The 18551-nt window shown below is 34.9% G+C and overlaps 1 protein-coding gene across 6 annotated transcripts in view; it reads right to left on the reverse strand.

Annotated features, from left to right (window-relative positions):
* Syx1a (syntaxin 1A) overlaps positions 1-18551 on the reverse strand; it is a 111278-nt gene that overhangs the window by 86185 nt on the left and 6542 nt on the right. For all 6 annotated transcript variants that reach the window (XR_013257231.1, XR_013257230.1, XR_013257229.1 and 3 more), the window contains exon 2: positions 12649-12732. Coding sequence is in view for 1 of the 6 variants with exons in the window: in XM_077408045.1 (XP_077264171.1) it covers positions 12649-12732 (84 nt within the window). In the remaining 5 variants the exon portion in view is untranslated. The remainder of the gene's footprint in view (positions 1-12648; positions 12733-18551) is intronic.

Raw genomic sequence — 18551 nt, forward strand, 5'->3', positions numbered from 1 at the left:
GCTCGACTTTAATCTCTTTAATAGCAGGCGCGCATGATGATGAGAGATAATCGGTGGATAGAGTAAAGCGTGACATAATTTTAACGATCAAGTTAATCCTAGAAGTCCTACACTGAAGCATATTACTGATATTACTTATATTGCCATACTTCTAAAGTCTACATTACTCACGTAGTTTCTTTTTTAACATAATTTATACTCACATACGGTATATTTTACCAGCCAACATCATATATCAATTTTTATTGTTCGATCTCTTTCGACGATTTACGATTAAATAAAGATTGATAACGTTCTATACATCTTCAAGATAAAAATAAATGCTTTTCTTCTCTAATTGTGAAACAATTTGTGCGGCATTCGATCGATAAAAAAAGTTTTACTCTGTGAATTTTATAGAATTCTAAAGTTTGGGCGTATTTTATATTCCATGCGAGTAATGTAAGATTAATAGCCGTTGTAAATAAAGTTGAGGTCAACCGCAAAAAGTGTATAAGAATTAGTGAGATTAAATTCAATGAAAACACTCATTTTTGGCAATAGAATTGTATTATGTTTGCCAAAGAAGTCTTGAGACCATCGTGTCTCGAGACTCTACTCGTGTTTCGTCGAAGTCAAAGAAGCTCGATCGCTCGGTTTTCGTGAAAGGATAACGGTAACGGTAACAGGATAGGTGATCGATACCGAAGAAAGTGCGAGCTCCTGTCAAGAGCTCTTTCGTCTCGTGGCTGGTACACTCTTGTCGACACACAAAGCGTTGCTCCGTATAGGAACGTGTCTCGTTAGTGCCATCCTGCATCACTCGCGGCGCATTCTCGCAAGCGTGCCGTTTTCAATTAACCCGCTCGATTGCACGCCCGTGCCGTGTCTCGCCTATTCAGGCGCTTCCCCCGTTACTTCCTCGCGATTGCATAGTGCATAGACTGCATCGCGTTTACATACACAGGAAGACACAAGCGCGAGCTTCGTAGAACGGACGGCCTAATGGCTGCTACGACGACACATTTCGGCATCCCCGAAACGCGCGCGATATATCGCGGCGGCACGTCTATACGTATCGATTTCGCGTTAACCCCCTCAAGACCGATATTTTTTCCGCGCCGCCGTTAGAATGGAATTCCCTCGATGTAACTCTCGATCTTACCGTCTTCCGGAGAATGTCGAAACGAAAAGAAAGATTGAAATACTTTCGCCGTATTCCAAAATATTTGCGTGTATTTCATCGTATTATCATTTTTACATTATTCGTAAACAATTAATAATGTACAAGTATTATTAATTGTAGACCGTAGAACACAATTTCATTGAATAATTATGAAATACGGGTATTATACCGTATGTTTTCTCGAGTAACATCAATGCATCGGTATTTATTATTATTATCCATTTACTGTGTACTCGGTGCTTATTGTATGCTTCATAAAGCGTTATTTAAACTATATTGTATCATAAATTTCAGGCTCCTATTAAGTTCTATTACACTGTTCAACAAAAAATTATTTTTCTTAACACAAAAAGGAGAACATTCATTTCCTACAGTTTTTTAGACGCTGAATATGAAATTTTGGACGATCCCGTTATACCAAATTGCTCTATCACGTCACAATTCTGAGAAATTTGCAGTTAAAGTTGCGAAAAAGGGCTATTTTAAAATTAAGTATGTTGTTATAGGACTTTCAGGTTTCAAAAGGCCTTGTGTCAACATGCGTTAGAAAGATATTGAACAAGAGTCTATTGCGTCAAAGTTGCAATTTACCTACATACAGACTATTATAAGCATCTATAAAGTTTTTTAACTAAGTTATTCAAACCCCCTAAGGATTTTTCAGATGGCTGAATACTAATCCGATGTCAATTTTAATAAATTTAAAATGGCAGAGCCAACATGGAAAATTAAAAATGGTCAAATTTTTTATTTTAATATCCGCCATCTTGGCTCCGCAACTACAGGAAACGATTATTCATATTCTTGTACACTTTTTTGTTGAACAGTGTTATTAACAAAAATTTAATACCAAATTTAGTAAAAAAAAAAAAAAACAATTATTCATAATGGCTAGGTTTACACTCTGAATTTAGGCGCGGCCTATACCTCAAATTCGACCTAAATTATTTAGGCCGCCTGCTGTAAACATTTGATAGGCGGCCAAAACTAGCTTCAGGTCAGTCTTTAGGTTGAATTTGAGGTATAGGCCGCGGCCTAAATGTCCCGGTGTACCCGTGCCCAATATAAAAAAAATTTGAAGACCTTATAGATATAAACATTGATGAAAAAATCGACGATTCCAAATATGGCTGGATAAGGGATGTGCAAAAACGGAATTACATATTTAGTATATCTCAAACACATATTTCGCATATTTCGAGGTTAGAATTTCCATCAGGCGTACCAGTTACGATCGAAACTTACTGCGAGGAAGATATTTATCCTCCGGGTTCTGTCTTGAGAGGGAAGATTCCGGAAGTTTATTTCGCGATCCCACGCCTGGTGCGTAAGTTCCGCTCCCGGTCGCAGTACGCTCGCAAAGTTCGCGAAAATAAACGGTAATATTAAACGCTCGCAAGGATGACGATAATAAGCTTGCGCGCGATTACACGCGCGAAGGAATTTTGCGTCGTCGAAGTTACAACACTTTGCGTTCAAGCACATTTCGCTCCTCTTATACCGCATCGCTATACTGTAGAAGCCCTAATCAATTTTACTAAGAGGGCGAAAATACAGATTTAGCGATGAAAGTTCAGATTTAGAGGTACGTATATATAAGAATAATTGCACAAATGCAAAGAGCGAAGAAACTTTTACAATAATGATTAGAATACATTGAGCTCCGAATGCGTTGGATGTAATCTTGGTTACCTACTATATCAAGTTATAAACATTGGCGCAAAGATATTAAAAAATATATATATTAAAGTCTTTTATATCGATCGTTTGAGACGATAAAGTTTAGCTGGTGCAAAAGAAAATTTATCCACGCACGTCACAACTAGAACGGTTCTCGAAAATGGAATTCGTATATCAACAGATTATTTGCTAAACAAATTTAAGATATTATTTAACAAGAAATATTGATTCGAGTTTATAAACACGGAGATAATTTTTCGTTAAATTTTACCGTTAAATTCACTACAAACTTGGGACAGCTTGGCAACCAAGGAATTTTTGAAATATACAAAAGACATTTTACAAACAACGTAATAAAAATTACTAAGCAGATTGGTAATTTTTAAAAAATTATTAAAATTTTACTATATATTTTAGTAAAATTAATCAAACATATTATATATTTTATTGTAATAATAAATATTAATATTTTGTATTATGGTAGATATTAATCAGAATAGCAGCTCGCATAAAATTCTTCATAGTATACATGTTTCACAACTATCACGATTTTCAGGGTAAATTTTCTAAAAAAAAATTTTCTCAGTAAAGAAATTACTGTAAAGAAGAAGGAAAGTAATATTACTTTAAGCTTTACACGTTGTAAGTGAAATGGTTTAAACCCTTTTATATCAAGATGAGATAAAATGAGAGAGAAAGGGAAGAGAGGGAAGGAGAGAGGGAGGGAGAGAAAAAAGATGCGTAATGATTCCTTACGATTCTTGAGCAAAGTTATTGTACATGCGATTTAGCTTCTCCGAAATATAAAACGAGCATTGCAGAAAAATTAAGAGTAACGGCAACGAGAACAGTAATAGTAAAAAAAATTAACGTCATACCGCAGATCTCGACGCTATATAACAAGAAAATAACACGGAAATCCCAGATCCCAGGTGATGAAGCGCGTGGAAAAACAGCGGGGAATAAAGATGCGAAATGAAACGGGGTACATTCCGCGATGCAAGCGGAATGGCGACGGAACGCGGTGAAAATCAATCTAACTTGGCGCGCGCAAACTTTCCGCGTGCGCTTTTACGACCATCCATTCACATGGGAACGCGAGCGGCGTCCCATCGCAAAAATTCCTTTGACCTGTTAGAAAATATCGCGACAGAATCAAGCAGAAATTCTGTGACACGCTCGTATATGTGTCGGCAGCAATCGACGATGAAATTTTACCACCGGACCATAGCCGCACAGTTGTGGTTTTATTAGCAATATAAATACGCGGCGGCCGTTATATTATACGCGTCGTGCGGAATACGAATTATTTATCGACGCGTAACGATCGTTTGGACGATTTGTCGCAAATTTTGCACGGACGACAAGCACGTGTTATGCATATTTAACGATCAATGTTCAGCTCTTTTACATATTTTTTTTCTCCTTTAAAAGGTACGTAAGCAAAAAGATAAGCAGATAAGTACACAAATTTTTCAATTCAGGGGACAGCTGTAATAGTTTCTCTCGTATACAGCGCAAATTGATATAATAAATTTTGTTAGCGCCGTATGCCGGATGTATAAACAAAATCCAGGACCTGTGTATTATAGGTAGAAACTATGTGAGCACACGGGCTTTGTTAGAGAATTAAATAAGTAACGTTTTACCTACGTGTTTCCAACAAAGCAGTATCAAGTTAAAACAACAAGTGACGACAATGCAATTGTTGTGAAGAATTTGAAAGTATAATGATGATATTTAATACAATAAACAGAATAATAAATTTCTTTCGCCAGTATATAGAATAACAATTAAAGTAATTTAAATCGACCTGACTGGCAATATATATAACGTCTTTCCGATATGAACATTGAAAAACTGTGAGCCAACTTGGTTTGTCGGATTCACACAGCACTTTCTTCAGATCAATATCGAGAAATTATTAATTTTGACCATGGTTTTGGTCAGTTGATGTATATATATATAATGGCCACAAAGAATTACAGAAGTAACAGTACAAAATAAAAATATTTTATTAAAATACATAAATTTTTCTTGTAAAAAAACTTGGCGCTGCTAGACCTTTTAAATAAATAAGGAAAACAATAAATAAAAATAATTCAGAGAAGAATACAATGGGAGTAATATTAAATGATTATCAGCGTGGATGTGAGAGTGAGTGATATGGGTGTGCGGTGACGACGCGGACGGCGGATAATGCGGCTTATAATTAAGTATAGAATAAGTTTATTTATTTATTTAAAATTTCGAGGTCGAGCAGCGCCAAGTTTTTTTACAAGAAAAATGTATGTATTTTAATAAAATATTTTTATTTTGTACTGTTACTTTCTGTAATTCTTTGTGGCCATTAAAAAATACACATGTAAATAACTTTGTATTTAAATATCTTGTATTCCCTTGTTAAATTTAAATAAAATTTTTTAATCTTATAAAATTGTTATTATACATTCTTTTCTAATTGACACAATGTAAAGATTTTTTAATGTAGTGCAACAATTATTTTTTGAGGCAATATACATGTTCTCTCTGTAATTGGCGCTCAAATTTAAAGAGATATCATTTCTTTTTTGTAATTGTAATAGATCACTTGAAGCGCGACTCTTCTTTTTGATAAGGTAACATAATTTTGTGACGTGTATCACTTGGGTTATAATTTTTCGGAAATAAAGATACTACTGCTTAGATTTTTTCGAGATTTTTCGAGATATAAAGATCTACCACTTGTTACTTAGGTTTTTTCGAGGTATAATACTACCACTTTCTTTTTTTTTTAGGTAACAACATATACACTACTATACGTGTACTTGGCGCCTTTTTTTACCTTTTTTTAAAAAAGGTAATTTTGTGTGAATATCACGCCTTTTTGTAGTATATTACGCATTGTATAAACAGTATGTACATACAGGATAAAGCTATTTGGAGGTATAATACTACCACTTTGTTTTTTTTTAGGTAACAACATAACAGGGTAACAACATAATACATATACACTATTATGCGTGTACTTGGCGCTCATTTTACCTTTTTTTTTAAAAAGTAATTTTGTACGGATATCACGCCTTTTTGTAGTGTTACGCATCTTAATCTTATAAACAATATATATATAATCTCATAAACCGTATATAATACAAGGTATGAAACTAAAAGTGTTACGGACTATTATTTCTAAAAAAAACAATTTAATATTTTGCTCAGTTTTTTTAAAATAATAATCTGTAACCCTTTTAGTTGTACACCTTGTATATATTTTTCAATTTCAACATAAAACATAATCGCAATAAAGCATGATTAATGTTAATAAGTCGTTAACTGTAAAATTCTTTATTTATTTTTATTTGCGTGTCTTACTGAATGTTGTTCGCAACTATATATGTACCGATATCTTCAGGTATCGATATTTTTGATAATTATTTTTACGTCAGACATAATTTTAATTCATCCAATTTTTATTATGTCTAAACATAATTTTTGTCCAATTTTTATTATGTCTAGACATAATTTTAATTCAGCGATTTTTATTATGTCATGACATAATTTTAATTCTGCCGCTAGGGAAATTTTAAGTCGATTTTTATGAATCAAGCTTGAATTCAATGTTTAGGTGTCCCAGGTTGCCGATGACAAGGTCCACATAGCGCGCTCTATAGTTTTCGGTGTCCAGGTGTATTAATACCTTGAATTCGATAGCCACGTGTTCCAAGTTGCCGATGACGAGGTCCACATAGTGCGCTTCGTAGTTTTCGGTGTCTACATGTATTAATACCTCGAATTCGATATCTACGTGTCTTACATTGGGTGCGTTTAGCCGATACTTTGCTAGCCTAGCAATCGTGAGCAGTCGCTCGTTTTCGCTCGTTTCCTCTTTTTTGACTTACTGGATTAAAAAGAGAGGAAACGAGCAAAAACGAGCAACTGCTCACGATTGCTAGGCTAGCGGAGTATCGGCTGAACGCACCCATTCAGATTTAAAGTTATTAATACACCTAGACACCAAAAACTATGAAGCGCACTATGTGGACCTCGTCATCGGCAACCTGAGACACCTAGACATCAATTTCAAGGTATTAATACACGTAAACACCGAAAACTACGGAGCGCAATATGTAGACCTTGTCATCGGCAACCTGGGACACCTAAACATTGAATTCAACATATTATTACACCTGGACACCGAAAACTACGAAGCGCACTATGTGGACCTCGTCATCGGCATCCTGGGACACCTAGACATCAAATTCAACGTACGATTACACCTGGGCACTGAAAACTATGAAACGCATTATCTGGATCTTTTCATCGGCAACCTGGGATACGTAAACATCGAATTCAAGGTATTAATACACGTAGACACCAAAAACTACGGAGCGCACTGTGTGGACCTCGTCATCGGCAACCTGGGACACGTAGACATCGAATTCAACGTATTATTACACTTGGACACCGAAAACTATGAAGCGTACTATCTGGACCTCGTCATCGGCAACCTGGGATACGTGGACATCGAATTCAAAGTATTAATACACGTAGACACCGAAAACTACGGAGCGCACTATGTGGACCTCGTCATCGGCAACCTGGGACACCTAGACATCGAATTCAACGTACGATTACACCTGGACACCGAAAACTATGAAGCGCACTATCTGGATCCCGTCATCGGCAACCTGGGACACGTGAACATCGAATTCAAGGTATTAATACACGTAGACACCGAAAACTACGGAGCGCACTATGTGGACCTTGTCATCGGCAACCTGGGACACCTAGACATCGCATTCAACGTACGATTACACCTGGACACCAAAAACTATGAAGCACATTATCTGGATCCCGTCATCGGCAACTTGGGACACGTGGACATCGAATTCAAGATATTAATACACGTAGACACCAAAAACTACGGAGCGCACTATGTGGACCTCGTCATCGGCAACCTGGGACACGTAGACATCGATATCAACGTATTATTACACCTGGACACCGAAAACTATGAAGCGCACTATCTGGACCTCGTCATCGGTAACCTGGGATACCTAGACATCGAATTCAAGCTTGATTCATAAGAATCGACTTAAAAATTCCCTAGCGGCACTTTCTGCCAAGCGTATAGAATCTTCTTTTCCGCGTTGACTCAATATATATTATTTATATATATACCTAATTTACCTAAATAGAAATCTTCCTCCTGACCGATAAGTCTATCGACCTAATTTCGAAATACGCGCGCGATATCGAAACTGGCGATACCTGCGCCGCCAGCGTCGAAAAAGTGAAAGTAACGTTTCTGATTATGACGTCATCATATCAGACGTCGGCGTTAGGAGTATCTTAAAAATAAATTTTCACATTTGGACTTTGCGTCGCAATATCTCCGCTCGTAAGGCACGTAGCGGAATATTATGAGAGAAACCCCCCCCCCCCCCAATTGGACCCCAAGCTATCGATCAAGCCTACTTAGAACTTGATCCGTTCACTCGTTATCGAGATCTCAACATCTCGGGTACTCGCAACCCGTCGCGTCGCGTAAAAGAGTCACGGTCGGTCTCGCTCCGCGTGTACTTGGCGCGAGACACTACCGTGTCTCTTGATATAATTTCTAAAAACTATTTAATTTAGAAATTACATCAACTGACCAAAACCATGGTCAAAATTAATAATGTCTCGATATTGATCTGAAAAAAGTGCTGTGTGAATCCGACAAACCAAGTTGGCTCACAGTTTTTCAATGTTCATATCGGAAAGACGTTATATATATTGCCAGTCAGGTCGATTTAAATTACTTTAATTAATGTTAATACAATAAACGCGAATAATTTGCATCGCGAACCGATTTATTTTTGCAGTTCCGTGATTAAGCTGAATTCAATCTTTGTTAGCGTAAAAGTTTTTATTGCAAATGTTCTCGGGAATCATCCATCGCTTTTGATATTTTACTAATTTGGATCAGTCCACGTATCTCGTATTTAACGGAACTATAATAATACATTTATCCAGATTAGTCAAAGAAAACATATTTTGAATTGTATATATACATACTTTGTATACACATAAATACTTTGTCAGTGACTACGGTACAGAGTTAATTCTCTAAAGAATGTCATTAACGCAGATCAGAATTCATCGATACATATCGAATCATCTCGTGTATCGCTAGTCGTACAATCATATATGTACATCCAATTTGAGTCCGCGATTTGAGACCACAATCGCGGTTACGTAATGCGAAGCGACGACGGTACCAATGCCGGCATGTAGCGCCTTATCAACAAAAACAATTGGTATACCTAATGTCGCTTTGGTTCTCGCGCCGCGAGTCACATCTGCATTTGAATTGCCTGCGCCCCGACCCCGACGATCGTGTCGCGTATACGTATTCGACCGCGTTCAAATCCGACGTCCGCGGCACCCGATTCTCTCTCCCTTCCCTGCCTCGCCCCGTCTGGAGCGGTAGATTTCGCGAGCGTTGTGTGTTTTCCACCGTTAGAACTGGGACCCTCGTAAACGTCAAACGCACGCAACCGCGAATGTCGACAAAATGACCGCGTGAGAAATGGCGCACCGTTCGCGATAATTATTACCCAGCGCCGGCAATGAACGAAATTGTACGCGATAATTATATAGCTGTGCGTTATCTTGGCGCGCTTCGATGCCTCCCTTCGTCTTTAATCGACGGTGAACTGGTGTTAACGCGGGAAATTCGTTAAAATTTAGACAGATATCGAGATAACTTTTAATTAACTAACATCCCTGTTGCGCAAAATTACTCGATATATCGGGAAACTGTGGACGAGCATAATGATTCGACGGATTACTGCACGGATAAGAAGCAAACGCTCTTAAAAGTGGATGCAGAAGCATTTGCGGAAGAACGCAAAGCAAAAACGTGTCTTATATTTCGCAGGAAATAATCTCTTACTATACATTTTCCAACATTTATCCGTAAACGGGTCGTATAAATATAAATAAAGCGGATGCCATTAGTAGAACCAATCCGTTTCAAAAACACAAAGTAGTTTTTGAAGAAGAAAAGTAAATATCCTACGAGTGATTAATCTTCCTTATACGATGCGAATAATCTTTCCTTTAACCGGACTCCTCTCTTTAATTTATGTTCGCATTTGTTCTGGTATTAATATTACTAACAGATTACAGTCAGCAAGATGTAAATATATAAAATATGTGTAAAAAATAAAACATGTTTTATATATTTTAGAAAATATTTATACAATATATAAAATATATTTATTTTGACCTCTTTTAAGCTAGCAGGACCAAATGGGCAGAATCAAACCGGACCTATCGGAATATTTAGTACTTTTTTGTACTAATTTGTACCACTAGTAACAATTTTGTACCTCGTGCCGTTTCGGAGAAAATCGTGTCGCTGCTACCTTAGAATTAAGCTAGAAAGACCACAAGAAAAAAAAATTAAAAAAAGATTTTAAATACAGAAATTTGAAGGACTGAATTTGTACTAATTTGTGCCATACAAATAAACTTAATATATTCATCCCTTCTGCTTCAAACAGCCCCTAATAGAACTCAGTCCTCTTAGTCTCAAGAGTAAAGTACTCTTTCTAATCAGCAGAATCAATCGCTACTTGTAGACTCTATTCAGTATAATTTGTACTACGAAAATATAACGTTTTAGATTATGTACCCCAGCCGTTTGATAAAAAACTACCCCCGATACCTAACAGTCTCAAGAGTAAAGTACTCTTTCTCATCAGCAGAATCAATCGGTAGTTGTAGACTCGATTTAGGATAATTTGTACTGCAAAAATATAATTTCAGATTTTGTACCTTAGCCGTTTGAAAAAAAACTACCCCCGATCCCTAACAGTCTCAAGAGTAGAGTACTCTTTCTTATCAGCAAAATCAATCACTACTCGTAGAATCGATTCAGGATAATTTGTAACCAAAAGTACTATACTCTTGAGACTGTTAGGAATCGAGGATAGTTTTCCGACAAACGGCTGGGGTACAAAATCTGAAACTTTATATTTTCGCGGTACAAATTATCCTGAATCGATTCTACAAGTAGTGATTGATTCTGCTGATAAGAAAGAGTACTCTACTCTTGAGACTGTTAGAAATCGGGGGTAGTTTTTTATCAAACGGTTGGGGTACAAAATCTGAAATTATATTTTTGCAGTACAAATTATCCTAAATCGAGTCTACAACTACCGATTGATTCTGCTGATGAGAAAGAGTACTTTACTCTTGAGACTGTTAGGTATCGGGGGTAGTTTTTTATCAAACGGCTGGGGTACATAATCTAAAACGTTATATTTTCGTAGTACAAATTATACTGAATAGAGTCTACAAGTAGCGATTGATTCTGCTGATTAGAAAGAGTACTTTACTCTTGAGACTAAGAGGACTGAGTTCTATTAGGGGCTGTTTGAAGCAGAAGGGATGAATATATTAAGTTTATTTGTATGGCACAAATTAGTACAAATTCAGTCCTTCAAATTTCTGTATTTAAAATCTTTTTTTAATTTTTTTTTCTTGTGGTCTTTCTAGCTTAATTCTAAGGTAGCAGCGACATGATTTTCTCCGAAACGGCACGAGGTACAAAATTGTTACTAGTGGTACAAATTAGTACAAAAAAGTACTAAATATTCCGATAGGTCCGGTTTGATTCTGCCCATTTGGTCCTGCAGCTTAAAAGAGGTTTTATTTTGTTCTCTTTCAAACCGCATTTAATAAAAATACACGATTAATTAAAACACCTTTATCGTTTTCCGATTTTTTTTTAATTCGCCGAGGAATGAAATAGTTCTCATTACGCGATACAGGTTATCCTGTATTCCGAGAGTGACATCTCTTATCTATGACAACAAATCACTAGCTCGCGAGAAAAACGGCGTATCAGATAAAAGAACTTTTTTGCATTCGAGAGAAGGGGAGGAGAGCGGCTTATTACCGCTTGCGTGACAAAGCTTATGTATACGCAAGAGAAAATCACGTGCTTGCTTCACTATTAAATTAACGGATGCAACTTTATATTTTTGCGAACGTGTTTATTCTGAAAGTAACGGGTACCTGTTTAAATTAACACAAAAACGATGCAAAACTTGATCAATTTTCCGCGCGACAATTATTCGATACGGTTCTCGAAATATGTATATAATCATTTATAATTAATAATTATTCGAAAATGTTACGTAACGGTAAAACGTGCGTCATTTTGCAACACAAAGCGTATGGTACGAATCCACCGTAATTCCCGCATAAGCTGATTAAACGATACGATTGATGCGCGATGCATATATATATGGACGTATCGGTGTTCGTTAGAGATTTCGCTTCGGTAAATCACATGTGAATTACGATCGGTCGGCCCAAAACTGCAAAATTCACGCTTGGAAAAAGATGCGCGCGCGATTATGTCCACAAGAAAGTTGCATTGCTTCCCCGCGAAGAGGTGCGCTCGCACGAGTAAAAACATTTTACTCGTAGCACGAGGAAAAGCTTGCGAGACGCGATCAATAAAACACGAAAGCCTTGTGCAAAGATTCCGACGCGGAATTTTTACGAAATGCTGTTTCGCCCGAGTTATTGAATTTTATATACGAACGTTCCTTTTGTGTTATCCTGCGATATTCGTGTACCCATTGCATGTATGAAAAGAAGCGAGAGGGGAAACTGTGCATTGTCCTCGTTAAGACCGATATAATCTTGCTGATACTGGTTTAACCTACTTTTGATTGACGGCACACTCTTTCATACTTTCGATCGCTCTACGGCGTCGAATATAAAAAATTGCCGCGGCAACAAATTAGTTTGTCACTTACCTCCGCGAAAAATTCCGTCATGAAGTCATCCGCCCCGACGTTGACGGACACATCGTCCGTCACATCGTCGTCGTCCGACTGGGTCTGCAAGAAATACAATCATTTATTAGAAACAAAGTACTACAGCAAACTATATTTTCAGTCTTAAAAATGCTTCTTATTATAACTATAATACAACGATAACAGACTGAACAATGAAAAAACTTTTTCAATTCTACTAAATTATATATTTAAGTTTAATTTAAGTTTGGTTAATTAAATATTAATCTAATTCCATATCTCTTATAGCAAGTCTAGCTTATTACATCCATCTACATTTGTTTATACATAACTCGACAACAGGCACACCCTATACATATAGTGTCAAAAAAATAAAACTCATGTAATAATTTTAATGTGCTTCTTTCATTTCTTAAATATTTTTATTTGGTTTTTTTCCTTACTTTTTTCGGAAAATGTTGAGTAAATCTGTATACATATTGTCTTCAAATACTGACAAATTATAGAACAATCCAAAATATGCAATATGTAATTAATAACAATAAATCTTTACTGGGGTGTAAAAATAGCCCCAGGCCGTTTATGCAAAAAAAAATGAGACGCCTGTTCTCGGGTGGTTAAAAATGTTCATACAATATATAGTAATGACATAAATGCGAGAATTTTTAAATAAATGATTAATTATAACTATAGAGATTCCCGGCATTACAATTAACGAGTAATAAACAAAAACAGGTTTTTCCTTTGAGAGTCAAATGCGGTTAATTGTGCGGTGAATTGTTATGTAACATTTAATTATTAATTTAATATTTAATACAACTTATATATATATATATATATATATATATATATAAATCGTACGTTAAGGCTTTGCTTTGAGCCATTTTCAGCAACGCGGTGATAGATAAATTTAAATAATTTTAAACTTCACGAGCACAAAGTGAGTATTTAAAACATTGAATGTAACAAAGATAGTGTAATTTTCAAGAGAAAATGCCAGAAAAAATTCTGCTAACATTGATAGTCTGCAAAATATTTAGACTAAAAATGGAAATTGGGACTAACCAACAAAGAGAAGTGAAATCCATTTACCGAACCAAGTCCGGAGGACGTGAAATTGACAAACTAAGTCTTTAGAAAAGACATCGAAAACTGAATGACAATGAGATGATTTTTAAGCGGCAGTGGTCGGATAACACAAGCACTGATACAATAAACAAACAGATCCGGTTTTAAATAACAGCTGGTTCGTCCGGCTGTCAACCGTTGACTAAAAAACTTATTTAATTCGTATCTGACGAGGAAAAATATCATAGTATTAAATAATCGTGTTTGCAATATCCTGATTGGAATAAAACGAAGACTGATTGTTTAGAGATTATTTTCGGATATTACGTAAGGAATCTGCTTTATTAATTAAGACTAAAGCAGACGTGATTTATTCTTATTTTGTAAAAGCATAAAAGCATATATATGTACGATTAATTGGTTTCGTCGACGATTGCACTGATGCATATTTATTGTGCCGATTGTGCGTACACAATCTCTTATCCTGATAAGAATGACGTGTGTGTGAAGCTAGCGTCTCATTTTGCGGAAACTCACAAATTATTGAGAGTTCTGACTTCCTTTTCAATAGTTCTAAAGTTCCTGCTAATTTAAACAAATAGTTCTGGTTTTTAAAGCCAAAAAACGCGTCAGTACAAACTAAGACGCTATTTCACGCAGCGTCTCACTTTGTCCTACACAAGTTCCACTACTGTATCTCATCAGATTTTGCGAGATCTATAGTTCTATAACAGTTCTATAAAGAGTTCTGCCATATAAAAGCAAAACAATTAATTATAAGGTACTAAAAAAATTACAATGTAACGAGTATACCGAGTTGAGACGCTAGTTAAAATCTCGGAGTTCCGGTTTATGTAAAATATTTTTCGAGTAGTTCTGAGCATATTGAAGCATTTTTTAAAGAGTTCCGAGCGTTAAAATATTTGTGTTATATTTTAAAAAATTAATATTAACCGAAAAGTAATCATGACGGAAAACGATGAAACACTATGCGAAATCTCGGAGTTCCGGTTTATATAAAATATTTTTCGAGTAGTTCTGAACATATAGAAGCATTTTCCAAAGAGTTCCGGGCATTGGCATTGTTGTATAATTTGTAAATAAATTAATAACGCTCAAAAGTCAGGAATTTATCGAAAATAGGTGAGACGCTGGCCGTATTTCGACAGTTCTGCGAGTTCTATTACAATTTTCGCATAGTTCTGAACGTGTTCTAACGTTTTCTAAAGAGTTCTGGCAATATACATTATTTAATCAATTTTTAAATAATTTTTATCGCCCGAGAAAGACGCATTTACGTGCATGGGTGAGACGCTGTAGGAAATCTCGGAGTTCTGGCTTATATCAAATATTTTTCGTATAGTTCTGAACATATAAAAGCAATTTCTAAAGAGTTCCGGGCGTTGGCAATGTTGTAAAATTTTTAAATAAATTAATAACGCTCGAAAGTCAGGAATTTATCGAAAATAGGTGAGACGCTGGCTGTTCAGAACTATACAAAAAATATTTTATATAAGCCAGAACTCCGAGATTTCCTACAGCGTCTCACTCATATACTCGTAAATGCGTCTTTCTCGGACAATAAAAATTATTTAAAAAATGATTAAATAATGTTTATCGCCAGAACTCTTTAGAAAACGTTAGAACACGTTCAGAACTGTACGAAAATTATAATAAAACTCGCAGAACTGTCGAAATACAGCCAGCGTCTCACCTATTTTCGATAAATTCCTGACTTTCAAGCGTTATTAATTTATTTAAAAATTTTACAACATTGCCAACGCCCGGAACTCTTTAGAAATTGCTTTTATATGTTCAGAATTATACGAAAAATATTTTATATAAGCCAAAACTCCAAGATTTCCTACAGCGTCTCACTCATATACCCATAAATGCGTCTTTCTCGGGCAATAAAAATTATTAAAAAAATAATTAAATAATGTTTATCGCCAGAACTCTTTAGAAAACGTTAGAACACATTCAGAACTACACGAAAATTGTAATAGAACTCGCAGAACTGTCAAAATACGGCCAGCGTCTCACCTATTTTCGATAAATTTCTGACTTTCAAGCGTTATTAATTTATTTAAAAATTTTACAACATTGCCAACGCCCAGAACTCTTTAAAAATTGCTTTTATATATTCAGAGCTATATAAAAAATATTTTATATAAGCCAGAACTCCAAGATTTCCTACAGCGTCTCACTCATGTATCCGTAAATGCGTTTTTTTCGGGCGATAAAAATTATTTAAAAAATAATTAAATAATGTTTATCGCCAAAACTCTTTAAAAAACGTTAGAACGCGTTCAGAACTGTACGAAAATTATATTAAAACTCGCAGAACTGTCAAAATACGGCCAGCGTCTCACCTATTTTCAATAAATTCCTGACTTTCGAGCGTTATTAATTTATTTAAAAATTTTACAACATTGCCAACGCCCGGAACTCTTTAGAAATTGCTTTTATATGTTCAGAACTATACGAAAAATATTTGATATAAGCCAGAACTCCGAGATTTCCTACAGCGTCTCACCCATGCACGTAAATGCGTCTTTCTCGGGCGATAAAAATTATTTAAAAAATGATTAAATAATGTTTATCGCCAGAACTCTTTAGAAAACGTTAGAACACGTTCAGAACTACACGAAAATTGTAATAAAACTCGCAGAACTGTCGAAATACGGCCAGCGTCTCACCTATTTTCGATAAATTCCTGACTTTCGAGCGTTATTAATTTATTTATAAATTATACAACAATGCCAATGCCCGGAACTCTTTGGAAAATGCTTCTATATGTTCAGAACTACTCGAAAAATATTTTATATAAACCGGAACTCCGAGATTTCGCATAGTGTTTCATCGTTTTCCGTCATGATTACTTTTCGGTTAATATTAATTTTTTAAAATATAACACAAATATTTTAACGCTCGGAACTCTTTAAAAAATGCTTCAATATGCTCAGAACTACTCGAAAAATATTTTACATAAACCGGAACTCCGAGATTTCAACTGGCGTCTCAACTCGGTATACTCGTTACATTGTAATTTTTTTTAGTACCTTATAATTAATTGTTTTGCTTTTATATGGCAGAACTCTTTATAGAACTGTTATAGAACTATAGATCTCGCAAAATCTGATGAGATACAGTAGTAGAACTTGTGTAGGACAAAGTGAGACGCTGCGTGAACTAGCGTCTCAGTAATTTGTACTGACGCGTTTTTTGGCTTTAAAAGCCAGAACTATTTGTTTAAACTAGCAGGAACTCTAGAACTATTGAAAAAGAAGTCAGAACTCTCAATAATTTGTGAGTTTCCGCAAAATGAGACGCCTAACTTCACACACACGAATGACTTCCTCTCACATAATATGATATAATCGCTTTCATTCGAGCAGTGATAATCTTGCCTTCGATATAATAATCTCGTGCGTTATAATAAACAAATTATTGTTGTAACATACAAATCTAAATTTGAAAAATATTACTTTATTTTACGAAATCTCGATTTTGCTTATTTTCTTAATTATTAATTAAACAGCGATTTTTATGAATTACTGACAAAATTGTGACAACAACTAAATTTCACATGCAAGATTCATAATAATTTACAACAAAGTTATGCAACGTCGAAATGTTATATTTGTAATTATAAACGTTTTAAATACCGCAGTAAAATAAATCACTACACATTTTCGTCTCATTTTGTCTTATCTTCTGCATTATCTTATCTCACTGTTTGTTTTTTACGTAGATTATTAGATTATTATCAATTGTATTAATTATCTTAAAAAAATCATCAGCTACTTTTTTTTGTTGACTACTAAATTATTCAATTCAAATTGTTGAAAATTAATTAATTCAGCAACTAAATCAATGACTTATTACTGTGTCTGTTTCACGTTATGCATATATAAAACGTAATTTTTCAGATTTTTTAATTTACTAAAAGGCCAGTATATGTAAATATGTCATACAGTCAAAAAATTTCGATATTTCAAGTATTTACATACTTTAATATAATTTAATATAATTATCTAAATTATAATATTATAATTTAGCTGACTATATATCAAATAATATAAAATGTATCTGTCATTATATTTGTTTAAAGTTTATATAACAGATAACAGTCGTAAAAAAAGATGTATATAAGTAATAAATTTTAGATCCAATCGATTTATTTCACGTCACGTTATAAAAATCCGCATTTATAAATAAATAAAAGGATTATTTCATCAACATTATTGATGAATATATATAACCTTCCTGTAGCAAATGTTACAGCATAGAAGGTGCAATCGGCTGATCGCTCGCGGGAAAATTTCTTTCATTACCGTCAGCCACAGTAAACCACTGAGCTTTCTTTCATTATAAGTTTAATGCTGTTATTTGAAAATGGAAATTCCGCAGAACAAAGTATCTACAGAATGTCATTACACTGTTCCTGTTTCTCGCGGAAGATTTTAAAATAAATATTAATCAAAGTTGGAGATTATTACATAAAATTATGAATTTTTTAAACTGTTGCTAGAATACTAATACAAGTTGCATTTTTATACTTTCGAATACTTTGAGAAACAAAAGTGATAGTAAAGAAAAAAATCCTATATCAGACCAAAGTAACTATTATTCCACGGAAGTGATTTTTATATCAATTTATGCCATTCTTCCATTCGACAAGTTATATTTTATATTTTATCATTATTTTTACATGCCATTCATTAGACACGAAGGACGGAATACAAAACAAAATAGAGAATAAATAAGCAAACGTTTTTTATTTTACAGGAAGCTATAAAAATGATTGATGTGTAGCAGTTTGTATAATCCGC

The sequence above is a fragment of the Temnothorax americanus genome, unplaced genomic scaffold, assembly GCF_048541705.1.
Source record: "Temnothorax americanus isolate GAGA-0224 unplaced genomic scaffold, ASM4854170v1 Scaffold23, whole genome shotgun sequence".
Classification (NCBI taxonomy): Eukaryota; Metazoa; Arthropoda; class Insecta; order Hymenoptera; family Formicidae; genus Temnothorax; species Temnothorax americanus.